At 34.5% G+C, this 23,329-nt stretch overlaps 1 protein-coding gene across 2 annotated transcripts in view; it reads left to right on the forward strand.

The window, feature by feature from the left end:
• Positions 1-2,732: 2,732 nt before the first annotated feature.
• The window catches only part of grb14 (growth factor receptor-bound protein 14), a 77,120-nt gene continuing 56,523 nt past the window's right edge, over positions 2,733-23,329 (forward strand). Inside the window, exons 1-2 of one of the 2 annotated variants that reach the window (XM_016468881.1) lie at positions 2,733-2,793; positions 21,274-21,400. In XM_016468881.1, coding sequence (XP_016324367.1) covers positions 21,302-21,400 — 99 coding nt within the window. In that variant the 5' untranslated portion in view covers positions 2,733-2,793; positions 21,274-21,301. Of the gene's footprint in view, positions 2,794-16,060; positions 16,401-21,273; positions 21,401-23,329 lie in introns of those variants that run through there. The other variant, XM_016468880.1, reaches the window with a different exon arrangement.

Here is a 23,329-nt window from a genome sequence, read left to right on the forward strand (position 1 = left end):
CATTCTTGTCTTAGGACAACTTTGATTAACTTTTTTGATCCACTTCAAATGTTGACTACTGTGTGTATATATATATATATATATATATATATATTCATTTAAAAATATACATATGAACTGTTTGTATATTTTTTATATTATGTTTGATATATATAAAAATGTATATTTATGTAATATATAAATAAAAAAATTTAAAAAATGTCAAATGTATAAATAAACAACAGTTCATAGAAATCAATATGTCAGTTCATAGTGACCATACGACATATTAAATTAGGCTTTTTCTGATGCAGAGCAGACACATGGAGATGAACTACAGCTGTGGATTCCTTTTAATTTATTCTGCATTTGGACAATTTCCACTTAATATCTGTTACACTTTTTCTCTCTTAATAATTGTAGCAGAGATGCTATTAATGTTATCATATTTTAAAATGAATATTTTCGGGTTGCTTTGTGACGTGAATTACATTATGAAATTTGTAAATATGCAGATGTGAAAGAAAATGCTCTATTTCGAGGTCTTTTTGTTTGTTTGTTTAAATTATTAGGCGTAGATTTGATTTATATAATTATTAGCCAATGAAAAATGGTACTGAAACTTCTTCAGTTACATAAACCCTTCCTTTATTCCCTTGCCAAACATTAGTACACCGTTTATCTACGTTAATTATGGGCTGCAGTTATAATATGTTAAAACAGTAATATGTTATGACATTGAACAGTTTTCTGGAGCCCACAAAAACAAATGATTAATCAAAGCTGTTGCCAAGACAGAAAACACTGGGCGTTGCATTCATTTTGAGGAGAATACTGCTGTATTATATGTATGAACTCAATTCTCCTCTCTTTTCTGTATTAAAGACTTTTAAAGTTTGCATCCTCTTATTGTGTTATTTTTTTGTCATGTGTTAAATCGGTTTTTGACGCTGTGAGGATGTCAAAGTATAATATGTCTTATTTCAAGCATGCAGTGAACAATACAAAGTAGTTGTTTACTTTCCAAGAATGAACAATTACTGCAATCTGACACTGGCTCGACTCCGTCATCTTTCTTTATTTGTGCGTCATCCAGCTGTTACAGCACACAGATACTCACGTGAGAATGAGGTACTTCAGTGATGCTTGTTTGATCTCTTTTGCTCGGTTCAGTGGAGGATCTTGTCAGTTTCTCATGAATAAAGGTTTAATGCAGCTGAATGGAGAAACACCAGTCTTTTCCATTTAGGGCTTACGTCTCACTAAAGAAAATGTGCTGTTTTTCTGATCCCAAACTGTGAAGATCAAAAGGCATTTGCTGAAGAAAATAATGAAGCAACAATCTGTGTAAAATATCAAAGGAAATAAAGTAAATGTAAAGGCTGGGACCCTTCTGCTCCACAGAGATCTGTTGTACCCTGCCAATTTTCTTTTTCTTTTTTTTGTAATTTGATTTTTTTTTTTTTTTGTATTTGATCTTTTGTTCTTTTTTTTATTCAGTTTTCATATTTCTTTCTTTTTTACAGACTTGCAGGTCAGACCTAAACTCTAACCCTTTTTGTATTTGCAGTCTTTCTTTCTTTCTTTCTTTCTTTCTTTCTTTCTTTCTTTCTTTCTTTCTTTCAGTCATGCTCATTGTTTTCTTGTGTTTTCTTCTTCTTGCTTTTTCTTCCCTGATTCATTTTCTTTTCCTTTTCTTCATCTTTCGTCATTTCTTTTAGGTGCATGTTCATGTTTTCCTTTTCTTTTTTGCATTTTTTTCCAACTTATTATTTATTTTTTTTAATGTTTTCATCTCTTGCAGTTTCTCCATCTTGCAATTTCCTCATCTTTCTTTTCTTGCATTTTCTTCGTTTCATTTTGCAGCTTTTTATTAATATTTTTCCAGCTTTTTATTAATCTTTTTTGCCTTTTAATCTCTGTCTTGCATTTTCTTCATCTTTCTTTTCTTGCATTTTCTTCATCTTTATTTTTCTTCAGCTTCAAGTTCATTTTTTCTTCTCTTAATTAATTAATTAATTAATTATTATTATTATTTGCATTTTCATTTCTTGCATTCTCTCCACTTTCATCTTTTCATGCATTTTCATCTATTTCATTATTTCAGCTGCATGTTCATTTTTTTTCTTTCTTTTTTTCATTTCTTGCATTTCCTCCGTCTTGAATTTCTTATTCTTTTCTTGCAGTTTATTCATCTTTATTTCATTCCTTTAGCTGCATGATAATTTTTACTTTTTTTGCCTGCATTTTTCTCAAGTTTTTTCTGCACTTTCTTTCTTTCTTTTGCATTTTCACCTTTCATCTCTCTTGCGTCTTCTCCATCTTTATTTAATTCTTTTGGCTATATGTTCATGTTTCTTCTCTATTTTTTCTTGCATTTCCTTAATCTCTTTTTCTTCTACCTCTTGCTTTCTTGCAGTTCTTTTCTTTCAGCCTCTCTCTCTCTCTCTCTCCTTCTCCAGACGCGCACATCACATCGCATCCTCGCGCAGCTCCTCGTGTGTGTGTGTGTGTGTGTGTGTGTGTGTGTGTGTGTGGCGCCGCGGTGCAGTCGGTTACCGGCAGCGATGGTGGAGAGAGCGGGAGCGCCGAGCAGAAGCAGGTACAGAGCCGTATAACACAATAAACACATCACATGACCACAACGCCTCCAAATGCGACGCTAAAGTGCCATCTGTGGGATCTTAAGGCTTGGCAGGGACACTCTTTAACGCGGTACAGTAACATAGCGTACTGTACTGTACTGTTTGAAATATGCATATGTCAGCAAAACTACTAGCGTTCACCTCTGCTGTTCAGGACGAGAAGCGAGTCGTAAGTGTCATTTAACCGTACTTTAATGACTCCATGACTGTGTGATGCGTTTATATGTGTCTCACGTTTGCTTTATAAACAAATCAATTGGTTGTAACTTACATGCAGGAGTTATTTTAGGATTTTTCCCCTTTTCATGTTGACCAAGTCTGTTGAATCAATTAAGGGGTTCTGTCAGGCATCATAACAGTTTGTGAGTGTCATTTATTTATTTATTTTTTTCATTTATAGCAATGTGAGGGTTAGTTATTTATTTGTCCATAAGCTACACATTTATGGCGTTTTTAACACATTGATGTAGTTTTGAGTTTTATTAGAAGATAATTTCATCTGAGGTAAAAGTGGCCGCCTACTGGTCAGACAGAGAAGTGCAAGCGACGCGTTAAGCTCGTCAAACTGTTATTGGCCTCGAACACTGTTTTTCTGTGTTATATGATGCATTCAAACCATGAGATCTGCTATTTCTGTCAATTATCATCCATACCAGTTTCTGAAGAATAGAGCCTAGATGTTTTTGAAGAAGATACCAGTGTCGTAAAGCAGCAAAAGAGTATTAAAATATAAATATGAGCACACACAAACTTAAAATAGGGCACAATGTACTGTATCAAAATGAACTTATTTTCTGTATAGATTTTTTATTGGTGTTACCTGTATTTTGAATTTTGCACTTTGTTGCATTGTGTTTGACGGTAAATGGAAATGTTCTTAAATAACACACAGACACACACACACACACACACACACACACACACACACACACACATACATTCATTTATTTATTTGTGTTTGTGTAGGCTGTACTATGTTCTAGGCTCTAAAACAGCTATAAAAAATAGTTTTAGGCAATTTTTTGTCCTTCTGACTGTCAATCATTTCACAAGTTTGTTTTTTTGCTGATATCGGGTTGGCTGATGTGTTTTTGGTGGGTGTGGTTTTGGAGAGAGGGCGGATCTAATTAGGTGGAGAATAGATTTTGATTAATTTCAGTGAATTGAATCTTTTGTATAAAATGATTCAATCAGATTTATTGCTTTTATTCATTCTGCAGGTCTTATTGTTTCAAGTGAAACCCCACACCTGAATATCCTCTATAACTACAAATGCTGAAGCAGAATATGCAGTATTCATAAAATCATAATTGTAATCGGATCATAACAGGAGTATGATGGCAGTGTGCTCTCGTGATTGTAAAAGGTGGCGATCAGGGGCGTGGCTGATGTTAAAGGTTAAATGACCCTTTTGATGTTAGATTTTACATGTAGTATGTAAAGATTATATTACACTGAATAAAATATTGCATACGACATATAAGAATGCTTACAGAGCATACTTTATTACCAGTTGAGAGATGGGTTTAGCTTAAATGTGATTTGCCCATAAAGCCGTCTTTTAGGCACAAAACTGGTCTCACATGCATATAAAAGTGAAAATTATTATTAATATTATCAGTATTATTAATAGATTTCTTTATTTTTTTTAAGTTTAAATAATAATAATAATAATATTAAATAGTACAGTATAATAGTGTTATTGCAATAGTAATATATTTGATTTATTTAATTTTAATATTTTAAATAAATAATTTATGAAATTAATTTTTATTTTACAGCATAATAGTATTATTTCAATAGAAATCTTTCTTTATTGATTATATTTTTATAATTTTAATAGTAATAGTAATCATATTTTATTATTATTAAGTTTTTTGCAGGATATTAGTATTGCAATAGTAATATATTTATTTAATTTTAATAATTACTACTACTGCTGCTACTACTACCAATAATATAATAATATAATATTGTTTTATTATTATTAAATGATCTTTTTTGCAGTATATTAGTATTACGATAGTAATATATATTTACATTTTTAGAACTTAAATGATAATTACTGCTACTGCTACTAATAATAATGATAATGAAAATGTATTATTATTATTATTATTATTCTATAGTCATATTGAATTGGGGAAAACACGTTTTTCTTATTTTCTTTCATTAGCTGATCACATGTTTGTAATCATTTAGGAGAAACAGTAACCAGAATGTTAATATGCCTTGGTGCCTTGCAAACACTAAATATGTAACGAAAAACTTCCATAAACATGAAGAAGTGATGATTTTGATCACTTATTCAAAATCCACCACTGAAATGGTCCTATGGGCTTCTGATAAAGAATTAAAAGTGTTTACATTTTGCTTTAATCGAGGAGGAGTAAAAATGTTAGTATGTACCAGTAACTGCAGCCTGGGTTTGATTCACATCCGTCCTCATTCATCTGCGTGGCTCCGTGCCGCTCGGCCAGATCTACAAAGTGTGTGTTCGTAACAAGATTGCATGTTAATGCCACATTAGAGAGGGCAGTGTTTGTGAATGCAGTGATTGTAGTGATGGAGTGCATGCAGTCGGCCGCGGGTGGGTGTCTGAGCTTCTGCTACAGGCTATAATTATCTGCTCTTGTATGTCCTGCGACTCTTTTGTGTGGCCCTGCTTCATGCGCTTCAATGAAAAGACCATGTGATAGTCACTCCTCAACCGGTTCCTGCAAAGCATTTACACAGGCAGCTGGCTTCACGGAGCATCGCTTTGCACAAAGAACTTGTATGCGATTTAAATGTGCTATGCATTTCACCACTATATAAAACAAATCAGGCCTAGGAATATTTTGGAAACGGAGTCAGCTTTTGACTTTCAATGAGCCGTCGCTCCACTGGTGTTAGGAACATAAAACGGGTCATTCCTGTTATGCATTGTTTTCATCACCTCATATATTGCACAAAATATTAAAAACAGTTTTTAAAGATAGAAATCATATTAGTTTTCTTTTATCATAATAATAATAATAATAATAATAATAATAATAATAACTATTTATTTTATTAGTATTTTTATTTTATTATTTATAATTATATTTTATTATTATTATTATTATTATTATGGTAAAATTAATATAATAAAGAAACTATACTATTGAAATACTATTATACTGTAATATAAATATGAGTATTTAAATTATAAAATCATTGTTAAATTGCAAAATATTATTTAAATTAGAATTATTAAACCAAAAATAATTAATTATATATTACCTTAAATTTTTTAATTAAAGTTTTGACCCAAAAGTTGGGTTAGTCCATATTTGACCCAACGTTGGGTTGAAACAACCCAGCATTTTTTAGAGTGTACTTTAACTTTTCAAATGCGCAAATAAAAAACTTTTCAGTTTTTGCACAATCGTTGCTGTGTAAACTTACCATAAAGTGCTATTTGATTAAAAGTCAATAAGCTAAAATTGTTACATTTAAAATAAATGTACACTCTAAAAAATGCTGGGTTAAAAAGGGACAAACCGAGCTATTGGGTTGTTTTGACCCAGCGGTTGGGTTGTTTTGACCCAGAGGTTGGGTTGCTTTGACCCAGCGGCTGGGTTCAAAACAACCCAACCGCTGGGTTCATCCCTTTTTAACCCAGCGCTGGGTTATATTTAACCCAGCATTTTTTAAAGTGTACTTTGCTGCAAAACCATTACACTGTAAAATAACAACAACAATAATGATAAATAATAATAATTATTATTATACATTTTCTGTGTGCTTTAAAAAAAAATCCTGTTGTGTTTTGTAATATTTGTTGAACCTGGTATAAAATGACAAATCAGTTTGACAATAGTTTCAAAAGATAATTTAAATATGATTATGTAATTGTTAATCTCGCACTGAGTAGCGACTAACCTGAGCTTTTTATTTCTATCCTGTACCCATTTTCTTGCATTGTGTAAATATATTTATCAGTCATACATGAGTAAAAGAGGTCAGATTTCTGTAATAGTAATAAACTGAATATGTTTTAAATACGCAATAACCAGGTTTATATATTTATCATCAATAAATCCAATTTCTCATACATTTTAACTGATTGGATATTGCTTGTTCCACAGCAAGGCATATTTTAACAATGTTCATACTTCTGAACAGATTTATGATGATTTTAAAGGGGTCATATGATGCATTTCAAGTTTTCCTTTCTCTTTGGAGTGTTACAAGCTGTTCGTGAATAGATAAGATCCCTGAAGTTGCAAAGACTAAAGTCTCAAAACCAAGTAAACACATTCTGTAGGATTTCTCTTTAGTCAGTTTAGTGAACTGGTTATCTGCACGCCTTTGCAAAGTATCAGTATCAATATTTCATGACTTTTTTAGATGGTTGCATGCTTAGCGAATGTTCAAAGGCTTGCCGTTTATCTCCTGATAAAAGAGTGTGATTTATAATGCCGTGATTGAATGATATGACTTTAGAGAATGGAGTGGTTGAGGGTTATGTAGCCTGCCTTATTAAACAGACTCTTATCATTCAGTCATTAAAAAGATTAGCAAGGAACTCTGACAAAAGGAAGCAGCATTTAGATTGCATTAATATTTTCATATATATCCACATACTATGTTCAGAGATATTAACTCGGCAGGCACACGCAAGTATTTTTGTTGCTATGGATGGAAGGTCATTGTGAATCTCTTTTCATATTTTGCTTCGGCAATCTGGCAAATTTCTGAGTGAAACATGGCTGCATGTTGCATGAGTGAATCATTTTATCCATTAGGAGTCGACTTGATCGTTAAAAGTGGATGTTACTGCCTGAATGGAGGAGAGGGATTGAAAAATAAGGGGGATTCATGATGGCACCTTAATAATAACTCTATTAATTTGTTTAAATAATTGTTTGTTTGTTTGTTTGACTGGAGCACAATAAGAAGGTGCATTAAATATAGTGTTAAATTCATTTTCAATTTTTCAGTCTTATAACAAAACTAGAATTGCATTGAAAATTAAATGACAAATTATATAATATTATAGAAGAAAATGTGTACTGTATGTAATGTTGTTTTAACTATATCCCAAAATAATTCGCAATATATTTTAAATGACCTTTTAGATAACAGGCTTTCACTGATTCTACATAAAATAAATAAATAAATCTGCAATTAAATTTTACATGGAGGCAGAGCATATGTATTTATTTTTCATGTTTTATTTATTTATTTTTATTTAGTTTGATTAATTGGACCATAGCAAGAGTAAGAAGGTGCATTAAATGTAGTTAAATTTTGACATTAAAATGCCCCCCCCCCAAAAAAAACAAAATCCATCTTAGCGCCAAACTAGAATTCCATTAAAAATGAAACAAATTATATAGAAGTATAGTGGAAACTGTGTACTTTATATAATGTTGTTTTAGTTATTTCCCACAATAGTTCTCATTTATGAGGCAGTATATTTCTATTTTGAATGACGTTTTAGGTCCTGTCCACACGAACGCGGTTATTTTTAAAACCGCATCTTTTTCTACGCATCTCTTTGGCCGTTCGTCCACACGCAAACGCAGTTTTGAAAACGCCTGCCAGGGTGAAGTTTTTCAAAAACTCTGGTTGCAGTGTTATCATGTAGACAGCGAAACTGGAGTTTTTGGCTTGTGACGTCAGAGCCTGCGCTGTTGTTTGGCCGTTCGTCCACACGCAAACGCAGTTTTGAAAACGCCTGCCAGGGTGAAGTTTTTCAAAAACTCCGGTTGCAATAACAGGCTTTTGCTGATTCTTCAAACAAAAACAAACCAAAAAAAATCTAAGCAATTTAAGATTACATGGAGAAGTGAAACATGTGAAGAATGCATGCTGGGACGGTTCTTTAACGAATGTGTCAGTGATTTACAGAGGCAGTTATTAGAGTGGGACAGAACAGCAGCATTCCAGAAACCTGTTTTTGTTCCGGGACGTTCTCCAACTGTGTGAGACCGACTGCTCACTGTACACCAGTGGCTTTTTTAAAGTATTCGACCCAATTTCTATTTCAAAACACGCTTTAAGGTCAATCCCAGATATAAATGCATAAATAAGAAGAATTCACAAGATATTTACAGATTAAAACTAATCAAGTTTATAGAATAATATTTAAAAGAACAACACATTTTCTGGCTATTTTTAATTGCCTTGGCAGAGCAAGATATGTAGGTAATTTATTTATTTTATACAATAAGAGCAAGAAGGTGCATTAAATATAGTTTCATTTTGGTGATATTTTGTCTCTCAAATTCCAGCTTGCTGTAAAAAAATATATAGAATTATAGTGGAAAATGTGTACGGTATGTAATGTTTTAGCTATATGTCACAATAATTTATATTTATTTATTTAGTTTGATTAATTGGAACACAATATTAGTAAGAAGGTGCATTAAAAATAGTTTCATTTTGCCATTAAAATTCTTTTTTAATTCTTCCTAAAATTCCAGCTTATAATCAAACCAAAGTTGCACTGTATGTTTTTTTTTTTTTTGCAATATGCCAGACAAAATAAGATCATCAACTTAATTGCCTATATTTATGAACATTTACAGGTGCATCTCAATAAATTAGAATGTCGTGGAAAAGTTCATTTCAGTAATTCAACTCAAATTGTGAATTAAATAAATTCAATGCACACAGACTGAAGTAGTTTAAGTCTTCGGTTCTTTTAATTGTGATGATTTTGGCTCACATTTAACAAAAACCCACCAATTCACTATCTCAACAAATTAGAATACTTCATAAGACCAATAAAAAAAACATTTTTAGTGAATTGAGCTTATAATCAAACCAAAGTTGCACTGTATGTTTTTTTTTTTTTTGCAATATGCCAGACAAAATAAGATCATCAACTTAATTGCCTATATTTATGAACATTTACAGGTGCATCTCAATAAATTAGAATGTCGTGGAAAAGTTCATGACATTCCAATTTATTGAGATGCACCTGTATGTTTAAGTTAAATCATATTTATTGCAGTTCGTTTATAGTCACTTTTTCTATTTTTTTTCTTTTAGGAAAAATGTCAACATACACTGATACTTATATTGTACTGTACTTGTAACTTGTATTGTACTGTACTTATATAGTATACCGATAATTTAATAATTTTTGTGAAGACAAATTCATTTGTTTAGCGCTTTTCACAATATGCATTGTTTTAAGGTAGATTTACAAAAAAAATTATGTTAATGTTTATAATATCTTTAAAGTATCTACTTGATGACATAGTTTACACTTTTTGACGATACAAGCAATCAAGCAGTTGAGATTTGCTATACATTGTAATTAGTCTACGCTAGTATACTGTATGAATGCAGATAAAGTTGCACATACTTACAGTATATATCCAACTTTATATAAAGAGCTGGGTGATAATATAGTTACATTTTGCGTCAAAATAAAAATCAGGCAGTTGAGATTTGCTATATAGTATATATTGCTTTAGGCATGGACTGTATGTATGTGAATAAAGTTGGATATAATATCAAACTTTATAGAGTTGTGAAATACAGTTTAAAATTTTTGAGATTTGCTACATACTATATATTTCTTTACGTGAGTGTACTGTATGTACAGTATGTGGATAAAGTAGGATGTACTATATATCTGACTATCTGTATATCTGATAGTAAACTAGATAACTAAAAGGCCCTCTTTCAATATAAGTCTATGGGGCTTGAACCGAATGTGTGATGAAGCTCTGCTGGAGCTCTAGTGGACTTCATCTAGTGGCATTTTCAAGGTCAGACGACTGAAAAGGTGGTTAGAGTGTGTGTGTCGTGTCTCTAACGTGCAATTATGGTGGTACGTGACGGTCTAAGAATAAGCGTTTCTGGCCGTCCTTCACAGCACAGATGCTTGAATGCTGAGCTGTAAGCAGAGATGATGTGTTCGCTCCGCTGCGGGATCTCGTTAATCTGATAATTACTGCAGACGACACTAGCGAGGCTAACGACAGCTCGTATTTCTGCTGCGACCTCTGACACTGCGGTCGTCTGATGAACGCTTTACTCGCTAATGTTCATTTCTTGGTAAAGAGTTCAGTGCTCGGGAGACTTCATTCAAGGATCAGTTTTGTCCTGAAAATTACTCGTTATAAATAAAAATAGATGCAAATGAGACAGTTGTTGACGTACGAGTATAAAATTATTAAATCATTGTGCATCACATAGATCAGCTCATAATTTCTGTTTTAAAGTTTTGAAGTTATGTTTTTGATAGAAGTGTCAAAAATGCAGTAAAATCAGTGAAATATTATTACAATTTAGAATAACTGTTTTCTGAATATATTATGAAATGTAATTGATTCCTGTGATCAAACCTGACTTTTCAGCATCATTACTCCAGTCTTCAGTGTCACATGATCCTTCAGAAATCAGTGTAATATTCTGATGTTCTGCTCAAGAAACATTTCTGATAATTATCAATGTTGAAATGGAAATATTTTGCAACATTATAAATGCCACTGGAAGAGATGTGTGATGTTTTTTCCTGTGGGTTTGGACTATGACTGATTGATGGCTTGTGTTTCCTTTCCGTAAATCCAGGTTGAATCCGAAGTTAAATTTCAATGGAGAAATCTCCATCATGCCTGTTTGATGTTAATATGTAACCTGACATATATAGAGGTTTATGTGTAGTCAGATTGTTTGATTTAGCAGTGGCGTTGTGTTTCACACCCAAAGCAAACGCACAAGTGTGAAACAGACAGCAGATGTGTTGCTTATGGAGTCACGTTTGTGCTCCGACTGTCTGCATCATTAGTCAATGCCGATATGATGTTGAATCATGATGGGGGAAAAACCAGCAGCAGAAGTGTTTGTTTGTTGCTGATCTACTCCGGACATCTCCTCTCAGCATTAATCATTTTGTTTGTTGCTGATCTACTCCGGACATCTCCTGTCAGCATTAATCATTACAAGAAAGCCAGCAAAGGAACACTGAATTAAACCCTCAGGAGGTCTCTGTTTATTCTCCCTCAGTTAACTTTATGACCGAACACTCAGAGAGATTACACATGCATTATGATTTCAAACCTTTGCAGTGTTCGAGTTACATCAGCCCCTTTATAATATTAATGTGAAATAAAATTGACCCTATTTACAGTTATGCATTTGGTAGACTCTTTTATCCAAAGCAGCTTGCATTGCATTAAAGGCATCATGCATTCATTCAGTTCATGCATTCAGTTCATGCATATACAACCGACTGTATATAGACAGAAATGTTCACAGTTCTGTGATCTCATTTAATGATGACTTGATATGCAGGGAAACAAATAACATATTTTATCTTTTAGTAAGTGTTTTATGTTGATTGTTGTTATTTTACAATTTTGATTTGACCTTATTATTATTTAATTAATTATTAACGTTTCATCAACTCAAAAACCCCTCGCAGTCCCTTATAAACCCCAGTTTGGCGAAACCCTGATCTAATGCAATGATGTTCATATTTTTTATATAAGTACATTCATAAGTATGCCTTAAGTGTCCAAATGCTTATTTATTTGTATCTGTATAATTGTTATTATAGTGTGTGTGTGTGTGTGTGTATATATATATATATATATATATATAAATTCAGCTACTTAAATTCAGCTACTAAAGGAAACATTTCTTATTTTCTTTTAGTTTAACTGATGTACTAAAGTAACTACAATTAAAACTGAAAATAGTTAAAACTATATATATTGACATAAAAAATAATAATAATAATAAAAATGACAAAAACACAAACATTTAAATAAAAAAAAATTAAATAAAAAAATATTTAAACTATTAATAAAAACTATAATCATATATCATCAATATTAAAATAAGACTGATCTGTAAGTATATTTGCTGCACATTATGTGTATTATATAAATACCTCATGGGGGTTTTGTTTTTGCAATAATTTTTACAGTAATTTCTCAAGTAACAAGTAATGGTACAGTGAACACCAGCCAATGCACAGAAGTAGATTTTGCTCAGCAACAAAAATGACAGTGAACACTGGCTGTGAGCGCTGGGAGAGATTTGTTTACTCATAACCGCTGAGATATGGAAAGGTAAGATGATCAGCGTGAATGCACTTATATGGCTATCTTTCAGCACGTCGCTGTCGCTCTGGCCTCGTCTTTCCTCCTCATCGTCAGCTTTTTGAACCCACTTTTTGTGTTGTCCTGTGGCTGTTGCTGTTGCTGTCATGTAGGGCCGCATGCGAGAGAGTCCGGCCTGAACTGAAATAGCTGTGCCTCTCACGTCTCGCTAATGTAATTAGAAAGCGTTTGCATTGACTGATAACACAAGAATGTGTTTCAGCCCAGCAACTATTTTGGGAGCGTCATGCTGTCCAGTCCTCTGGTGCCCTTGTCTTAGACCCAGCAGAAGTTTTGGTGATGAGGCTTATGTAAACACAAGAGAAATACAGGTCAATAGTGATGTGCGGTTTGCTCATTTTAATTGTGATATATATATACAGTGGGTACGGAAAGTATTCAGACCCCCTTAAATTTTTCACTCTTTGTTATATTGCAGCCATTTGCTAAAATCATTTAAGTTAATTTTTTGTCCTCATTAATGTACACACAGCACCCCATATTGACAGGAGAGAGAAAATATGAAACAGAACAAACTGAGACAGACTCAATCCAGAAGAACGTCTCCAAGATGCTTCAAGAAACCTACCTGCAAAGCTCCCTGAAAAACTATCCGCAAGTGCACCGAGAGCAAAAGCTGCTTTAAACACAAAGGATGCTCTCACCAAATGTTGATTTAATTTAGTTAATAGAAGTTAATTTATAATGAAAATCTATTTATGACATTATTTTTGACAGCATCCTCATTTTACAGTATTTTTACACAAGTGCCTAAAACTTTTAACAGTACTGTAGCTTTGCATGTAGGTTTCTTGAAGCGTCTTGGAGACGCTGCCACAGTTCTTCTGGATTGAGTCTGTCTCAGTTTGTTCTGTTTCTTCATGTCATTCCAGACAGACTGATGATGATCAGATCAGATCTCTGTGTGCAGCAAACAAAAATCTCACTGGATTATTACAATTAATGGCAAAATGAATGTTTGGAAATGTAACTGAAATGTAATATTTCCTACTGACACACTACAGCAAAAGATAGAAAAACCATAGTCTTAAAAACATTTTTTTAGCTGGTGAAAATATTAGTATTCTAATAATGTTAGCCACCAATGTGTGTATATATAGTACTATTTTAACATCATTTTTTGATTGCATGTTATAATTCATTATTTTGTTTTGTTTTATACATTTTTTTTAGAAAGACACGTGATAAAGAGATGACAGGAAATGGTTCCATGACAGATTCAAATCTGTAGCAACCATTTCCTGTCCTTTTTCCTACCCAGCCCAAAAAAGTTTAGCACTTACGTGGGTGGACGAAAAGTCAGTACAGCAAATGTGGAAAAAGCACTAAAGTTTAAAACTGTATTGTAATAGTCCTCCAAAATGCTTTCCCTGGGAGCTGAGCTATAAACATGACTGGTACAAATAATTTAGAGCATTAAACTTTGTGTTTATTTCATCCTGCTGTGAAACTCTGGCAGGAGGGACTTTGACCAAAGAGCAGCACATTAATACTTGATCTGAAAGGTAAATTGGTAATGAAGACAGATGTTGACACATGATAACAGAGAATGTCATTATCTCATCTGATAGCAGAGTTCAGATCTCTTATCTTTCTTATCTACCTTCATTCTCTGGGCTGGTTGTGTGGTATTTGTAATCTAAAGTGACAAACAGGAAGACATTCATTTCAGTAGGAGTTCCCAGCGCCATTAGCTGTTTGTTTCCATCCAAGGTCACGAATTTAGTTTATGCGCAAAATTGGAATATTGCAAAAAACATTTACGAATGGAGCACCTTTTCCATCCAGCAAGACGAAGAGAACAAAATCGTCACTTCCTGATAAACTGGTGCCAAATATCACTAAGAAAAAGATCATTTACTGCAGTAGAAGAAGCCACTGTGTGTCTTTTTTCATATATAATAAATTACTAGTGCCTCAGAGCATGCAGACGAATCGCAATAAATGCGGTCATTATCTTGCTTTCAGAGGCAGATGCTTTTAAAATTAGAATTCAGTTTATGAATTTGAACTGAGGCAGGAAACAGAATGCAAAATAGCAATTTGAATTTAATGATGTAGAATGAAATCAAAATTCTATAAGAAATTCAAATAGCTAGTGGAATTTTTAGCCAAGAAAAGGTTTGTCAACTTCAAGACAGACTTTGAGTGATGGCTTGACAATAGGGCTGTCAAAAAAAAAATTCGAATTTCGAATATTTGTCGAATTGAAAATAAAAATCCACATTCGAATGCAAAAACGTTGCATTCGAATTTTAGGCGTGCGTTAAGGAGGCAGCCTTATCAGTGGCGCACAAAATGCGATGACGATGTAAGTGTCATTGCATTATAATGTATTTGTTATCCTGTCCAGTTGAAGCCACTAGATGCGGCACTGCTGCATTGTTCATTCAAAATATTGCGGAAAAAGAAAACATCAATGCAGAGAAGATCTTGTTTACATCAAAACTGAAACCAAGCCGTTCACACAGAACACATATTTGGCGCATTTTCTAGAAGGACATCTATCAGCGTTGCACTAGCGTCTCGCACGTTTAGAAAGTCATGTAAAATTAATGCAAGTTTAACTTAAAAAAAAAAAAAAAAAAACATATCTCGAGACTTTATGGTGGGTTTTTTCCCCCAGCCCAAAATTTGTTTTCCATGAGATGTAGTTTGGAGCGAAATAATGAGACGGGGAACAACTCCGCTATTTGCATGCTGAGGTGCAAATAACGACAAGTAAATAGAAATAGTATCTAACATTATTTGAATGTAGTCTAAAAAAACAGAATTGTGAGATGTAATCTCAGAATCCAGAGAAAAATCTGAAAAAAAAAAAAAAGTTTATATCTCACATTTTTTCCTTTTTTCTCAGAATTGCAAGAAAAAAAATCTGAATTTTGAGATAAAGTTGAAATTATCTTTTTTTTCTCCCTAATTAAGTGCTCTTGTTATCAGTTCTCTTCATAAGTCCCAAACACACCCGCTGCATCTTATCTGAGGAGGTCAACCTCCACGCATGGCTTCAGAGCAGCTGTGGGTGCAGGGCAGAAGAGGAAAGTCCATGACAAAGGAACAGTAGGTTTCACTGTCTGGCCGACCTCCAGCACTCATTACCGAGCTACGTTGCATACCAATAACCAAGAAACCTTTTGTCTGTCTAAGCAGGTCTGCGAGGGAAACAAAAGCGAGAGTTTTTGAGACCAGGTCGTGTGTGTGTGTGTGCAAGAGCGAGCCAAGCTCATTCAGGAGTCATAGAGTTAAAAATAACTTTATTGCGGATCATGTTTTGGAAGGAGGGATCTACTTCCCAGGCTGGGACAGCCTGCCATGCAGGGGCAGCACAGGCGGAGTGTGTGTGCATGCGTTTGTGCATGTACGTGTGTGTTTTTGTAGCAGCGGCAGGAGCGCGTTGACTTCACACACAAACACACACTTTTCCGGGCCTGTCCTGATGGTGTCTGTCCTGTCTTGTGCTCCAGATGAGCTGCTGGATGTAACCTGGCTCCATGAGTGCTATGAATGACTCCCTGGATGAGACGCGCAGCCTCGGGGAGAAAGCGGCCATATTTCGGGGAGCGAAAGGCAGTGGGAACGTCGTCGGGTCGGCCTTCATCCCATTGCGCTCGCCCTTGCAGCGACCCAATGCTGCGGTCTCCACACACTTCAAGGGAAATAGGTAGGACACGCTTTCTGTCGCAACTCATTTTTGTGCATGCAAACGTCCATTGTGTGTACACACTGTATAATAAACAACTATCTGATTCCCTACATCAATACCGTACCTCGTTTCTCAACGGTTAATCGTTAACGCATCCGATCGGACAAGCAATAGAGCAGCCTTTGTGCTCTCCGCAATGTCTATGTGAAAACACCGTAGACTTTGTACCTGTAAACAGACAGGTTGAGTGCAACCAAACTGGAATCAAATCAAGCACCTGTTACTTTCCAGCTCTGGGGAGGTTTCGCGAGTCCCTCTGCGCTGGAACTTTATGTCACGTCTTCCACGTGTTTGTGATACGGTAGCTGTGAGATCATGACGGCACGGCTCGAATGCGGCCCTCCAAGGAGGACTCTTAAGTGTTTATTTGTGTCGTAACCAACAAACAACTGAGCTCACTCATATGTAGACACACAAACAAGTGAATTAAACGCACCCCACTGTGTTCCAGCTTCCTTAGATTAGGCTGACCGTATTTTCATATGCAAATATGTTTGTCACCTTTTTTTAAGGCGAAGATGCTCTAGGTCAGTGGTCACCAACCTTTTTAGGCCCAAGATCCCTGACCTCGGCCTTTATGAAAGACAAGATCTACCTATTGAAGAATTGATAGAAAAAGACATCCCAGACTGTACTTCAAATTTGAGGCCTTTTACTTAGTATTTTAATTAGTGATGCGCCGATCATAGCTGATTCAGAATTCAGATTTTCTTTTGTAATGCATTTTTGTACTTATTTTACTGTTTTTTTCGGGATCTACTGGGACAGTGATAAAGATCTACCAGTCGATCGCGATCGACGGGTTGGCGACCACTGCTCTAGGTGAATAGGGTAAAACATTAAACTAATAGCTTTCACCATAGTTCCTCAGTTGATTACATTAAGAATTGCAAACATTTTGTGTAATAAAAGGTTTCTGAAATGTTATTTAATTATGCAAATGAGGCATACACACATTTTGAGAAACTGCCTTTAAAGATATGCATTGTAATTGAAATCTATAGACACAAAGTGCAAAAAAAAAAAAAAACACACTTTGTAATGTAATATTTTCTTTCCAGCTGTCCGAAACAGCACTTTGCAAAAAGCCAAATAGCCCAAACTGTAAACATTGACCACTGCTTGAAAAAAACAATTTATTTGTTGTGCCTGTAGTGGCTTGCCTTAAATAATGACAAGATGTAGATAAAGGAATAGTTCATTTGAAAATTAAAGTTCATGATTTACTCTCTCTCATGTCGTTCCATACCTGATGACTTTATTTTTTTCTTCTGTGGAAAACAAAAGAAGGTATTTTGAAAAATGTGTGTTTCTGTTCATTCAATGCAAGTCAATGGGATGTAATGTTGTTTGGAGCGCACTGTTCTTTAAAATCTTTTCTTGTGTTCTAAAAGAAAGTCAGACATGTTTGGAATGATGTGAGTAATTGATGAAAGAATTTTAATTTTTGGGTGAACTGTGCCTCTAAGTCTAATGTGTTTCAGTGTTCTTGCTGGGCAAGTCAGTTGAAACAGGACATTTTTAAGAGCACTCGGGACAATTCCTGGTTTACCTAGGACACACCTCGTGAAACTGGGACTGCTCTAAGTAATCCTGGTCACCCTGCCACACACAAATACTGTACACAGCTCATATACACAGTGTTGGGGAGTAACTAGTTACATGTAACGGCGTTACGTAATTTAATGACAAAATAAATGTAACTGTAATCAGTTACAGTTACTAAGAAAAAATGTGTAATTAAATTACAGTTACTTATGAAAATGTTAACGATTACAAAGGGGATTACATTTGAATATTTACACACATCCACAGACAGATTTAATTGATTTCTTTCCCAAATTGCACTGACTACTCTGAGACATACGGTCCTATAATTTCCGTGATGCGGAAAACACAGACTGGTTCGTAGAATCCAGTCATAAAAACGGAATTCCTGTAGCCTAACGCGGACAAAATATGCCACATTTTGGACGAATAAATCAAAAGTAGGTCAGTACACTTGAATCAAAACGCGATATGGACTAGTGTCTGTGAATATTAAGCCGCAAAAAGACAATATATGAATCCTGCACGTTCTGCGTGTCTGTGGAAATCAGGCGCGGACTGACCATCGGGAGAACCGGGACAATTCCCAGTGGCCTGGCAGCCGATTTGGCCCGCTATTAATATTATTTATTAATATTATTATTGTATAATTGCCTGCCGAATGTACTAGTAATCAGTTACATTACTTTAATAAAGTAATTGAAAAGTTACACTACTTATTACGTTTTAAGTAGGGTAACTTGTAATCTGTAACCTATTACATTTCCAAATTAACCTTCCCAACACTGCATATACACATACTTTAAATACTTGCTGGAGAAGATGTTTTTTTCACTCTTTTTTTCTATTTGTTATCTCTTTCTATTTCTGTGCGTCTGTATGTTTTATTAAGCCATAGTGCTTTGCCATTGTGCTTTTGTGCACTCCAATTTAATTGCTATGGTGATTCTCTTTGAAGTTATTTTTGCTTATGATCAAATTTTTATTGATTTCATATATATGTAAAATTGTTCATGCATTTGAAAAAACTCTGTTCACTAAGGCTGCATTTATTTGATCAAAAATACAGTAAAATAATATTGTTTCACATAATCCTTCAGAAATCAGTGTAATATGCTGATTTGATGACCAAGAAACATTTCTTATTATCAGTGTTGAAACCAATTGTGCTGCTTCATATTTTGGTGGAAACCATAAAACATTTTCCTTCAAAATTCTCTGATGGATGGAAAGTTCAAAAGAACAGCATTTATTTGAAATAGAAATAGTTTGTAATAACATAAATGTCTTTACTGTCGCTTTTGATCAATTGAATGCATCCTTGTTTAATAGTTTCTTTCTTTCAAAAAGAAAATGAAAAAAATAAATCTTACTAAAATATATACGTTTGATTTAGGATAATAACAGCAATCTCTCTCTCTGCATCTCTCTCTCTCTTTCTCTCTCTTCAGTCTTCTCAAGTATCCATTCCTCCTCTTAGTTGGGTGTGCCAGCTGAGATACAGCAAAACACACACAGACAGACCAAATGAGTTTGCAGCCCCTGCAAGTTACTCTTTATACACATTGCATTATGTCCATGATATCAAAATGAAAAAAAAGAGATGTTTGAATAATGAAAAGTCTTATTTTAGAACTATAAACCTGTAGTGCATTGAAAAAAATTGATGTGTATATTTAATTCTGCATATATAAAAGGTAGTACGATAATTACTAAAATTACGTGTATAAATACTTTAGAATTGAAATAATTTAGCATTATTTGTTCCCACATTATACTGCTGAAAACTATTTTCTTGGTTTATAGGATGAAAATAATCCAACATTTCTTAATGCTCCTACAAGCAAGCTTCATTTTCTTTAAGCAAACAATGCAGGTGAAATATGACCTGTGCACGTTCTCTGCGTTTTTCGTGAGATTTACCCATCAACAGAACTCTCTAAACGGATTATAAATAAGCACATGATCACACAGCATCAGACCGCCGCTCCTCCGGGGATCGTTCAGGTACTGCCGATGAAGTCATCTCTGGCTGTTGCCTGGGAGACGGAACTTCAGTCATCCGGTCTGTCATCATATGACATCAACCGCTGCCTCACACAGCTGCTGTCTGCTGTGCTGAGAATGCAGAACGTCTGGTTTATGAAATGTCATTCGCACCTCACATACATGATAAGTGCTATTTTGATGGTGCTAGTCGTCCCTGAGGAGGCAAATTCGAGTTTCGCAGACGTACTGTACTTTGTGATCTCAGCCAGGGTTATTATCATTAACTAAAACTAAAACCATAAAAACATTTCTGTTGCTAGATTTAGTTGCTAAGGTGCCATTTCTTATTTTCTCATTTCTCAGTTGAAGCAGGGTTATTATAATTAACTAAAACTAAAATTAAATCAATAAAAAAAAAACATTGAAATAAATGTTAACCGACATGAAATAAAATATGAAAAACTTCAAAACATCAGCTAGTTGCCAAGGCAACATTCCTTATTCTAATTTAGTTTAACTTGATTTACTAAAATAACAAACTAAAACTGAAATAGAAATTAATACAAACTGTATGCATTAAAGAAAAAACGACTAAAATCACAGAAATAGAGCAAAAATACTAAAACTTAACTAAAATCAAAATGAAGACAGAAAATATAAAATAAAATCCAATTCAAACTATTAATAAAATTACAGTAGTGTCTAGCTTTTGCCTGATATAGCACAAGTACTAAAATAACAAAAACTAAATGGCCTAAAATAATATATATATATATATTTTAAAATAAAATAGTATTATCACACTTTATTATTTAGTTTATGATTTTATTTAAAAAAACTAAATAAAGTGCAATAATATTATCACTATTATTAATTAAATTTTTATAGTTATATTTGATTTGATTGTTTTTTTTTAACCAGTAACCTATGGAGCTTATAATATGACAATACTATTTGAATTTGAATTGTGTAAATTTGAATTATTGACAAGTGTCATTTAACACAACTGAATTTTTTATAACATAAAATTCAGTTTTGTTAAATGACACTTGTCAATAATTCAAATTTACACAATTCAAATTCAAATAGTGTTGTCATATTATAAGCTCCATAGTAACCCTTTTTTTTTTTTGGAAGACTTAATAACATCAAATACATTTATTGGTGACATGACATTTCTGGCTCAGACGATTGGTTCAAAAACTATCCTCCAATCCTTTAGACTCTCTGAACAGTGCTACAATCTATCATAATTTAAAAATAAGTTTCTTATCATTGATTTTTCTCTCCTCAGAAAAAGTAGAGCGGTGGACGAAACACAAATGGGACACATCCCAAATCCCTTCCCAGAGTTGCTGCCGTCCGCTGTCTCTCTAGTGTCTGAGTGTCTGTTACCCTGGACCAAAAACCGTGCGACTCAGGTGAGACACGTATGATTTACTCAAGCCACTGCTGTTCAGAAGAGCTGCCTTGCTGTCTGCAGCCTACATAGGGAACATTATAGGACTGGTTTCTGTTTGGAGAATAGATGCAGTTGGCTAAAGGATGTTTCTTAAAAGGCTCCAACAGCTTTTGTGTCTATAATGTCTTAAAATGCTGTCTACGTAGGCATCTTGGCTTTGGAACAAAGCCATAGTGTATCATATGGAAGCATATGTTTTTGTATGAGTGCATTGATTTGGTTAAGCAGTTGGTTGGTTGACTGATTGATTGTCCCTGGTCTTGTTCTCATTTGGTTAAAAAATCCAGAAGCCAAAACAAACTTTCATCACTTTCTCATTTCATTGCTCCAACGTCTTAGTTTCATTCCCAGTCAGTAACTACAGTACAAACACTTAGATGGAGGTAATATTTCAGTGTAAGTCCACTAGTAAGACTAACTCTAAAAATACAGCATACAAACAGATGCAGACTGATAAACAGGCAGAATGTGTAAACCTCCCCAGAGTGCTAATGACGTACGCTGGAACACAGAGATGTTGAACCAGTTTAGCTGGAATGGAAATGAACTGGGACGGGGAATGAAATCGCTGTGTCAGCTTTCTGAATTTGTCCTTTTTTGGATGTAGTTTCTAATCCAGTACGAAAACAAGGAAAAAGCATGGCAAAGGGCAATGTAGACATTTTTAACAGCACTTATAATTAGAGAAGGAATGTACTCGATGTACACTGACAGACTTTACTTTGTCAGCTTGACAGAATTGTGCCTGAAATAGGTTTAAAAACATAATACTGTAGTTTAATTGTTATTGTTTTATGCGGGCCGGATGGATGGATGAACGAACAGATGAATGGATGAATGAATGGACAGATGGATGGATGAACGGATGAATGAATGGATGGATGCACGCCACGGTTGGATGGATGGACGAATGGACAAATGGATGGATGGACAAATGGATGGATGAATAAATGAATAGATGAATGGACAGATGGATGGATGAATGGACGATAGATGAACGGATGAATGAATGGATGAATGGGCAGATGGATGGATGGATGAATGAACGGATGGATGGATGAACGGACGGATGGACAGATGGATGAATGGATAGTTGGGATGGATGAATGAACGGATGAATGGATGGATGGACAGATGAATGGATGAATGAAAAGATGAATGAATGGGCAAATGGATGGATGGATGGACAGATGCATGGATGAATGAACAGATGGATGGATGGATGGATGAAGGGATGGATGGACAGATGAATGGATGAATGAACGGATGGATGTATGGATGGATGGATGAACGGACGAATGGACGGATGGATGGACAGATGGATGAATGGATAGATGGGATGGATGAATGAACGGATGAATGGATGGATGGACAGATGAATGGATGAATGAACAGATGAATGAATGGACAAATGGATGGATGAATGAACAGATGGATGGATGGATGAACGGACGGATGGATGGACAGGTGGATGAATGGATAGATGGGATGGATGAATGAATGGATGAATGGATGGATGGACAGATGAAGGAACGGATGGATGGATGAATGGACAGATATACAGATGGATGGACGGATGGATGGATTGATGGATAGACGAATGGAAAAATGGATAAGTGGATGGATGAAAGGATGGATGGATCAGTTGGCTGAAGTAATATGTTAAGTTTGGTGGATGTAGCTTTAAAACTTTTGTATTAATACAATCATAATGTTTCAATATAAGTCAATGGGATTTTAGAGATATCTGATCATTTACTAGAGAAAAACCCATATGTCTGATCAATTAGAAAATATACAGAGTCAGAACAGGCTGAAGATCTGTGCCGAATTTGGTGCATGTAGCTTAAAAGATCTAAAATGAGTTACATTAACTTTACATTAATTT

This window comes from Sinocyclocheilus anshuiensis, unplaced genomic scaffold (genome assembly GCF_001515605.1).
Source record: "Sinocyclocheilus anshuiensis isolate Anshui unplaced genomic scaffold, SAMN03320099.WGS_v1.1 scaffold680, whole genome shotgun sequence".
Taxonomy (NCBI): Eukaryota; Metazoa; Chordata; class Actinopteri; order Cypriniformes; family Cyprinidae; genus Sinocyclocheilus; species Sinocyclocheilus anshuiensis.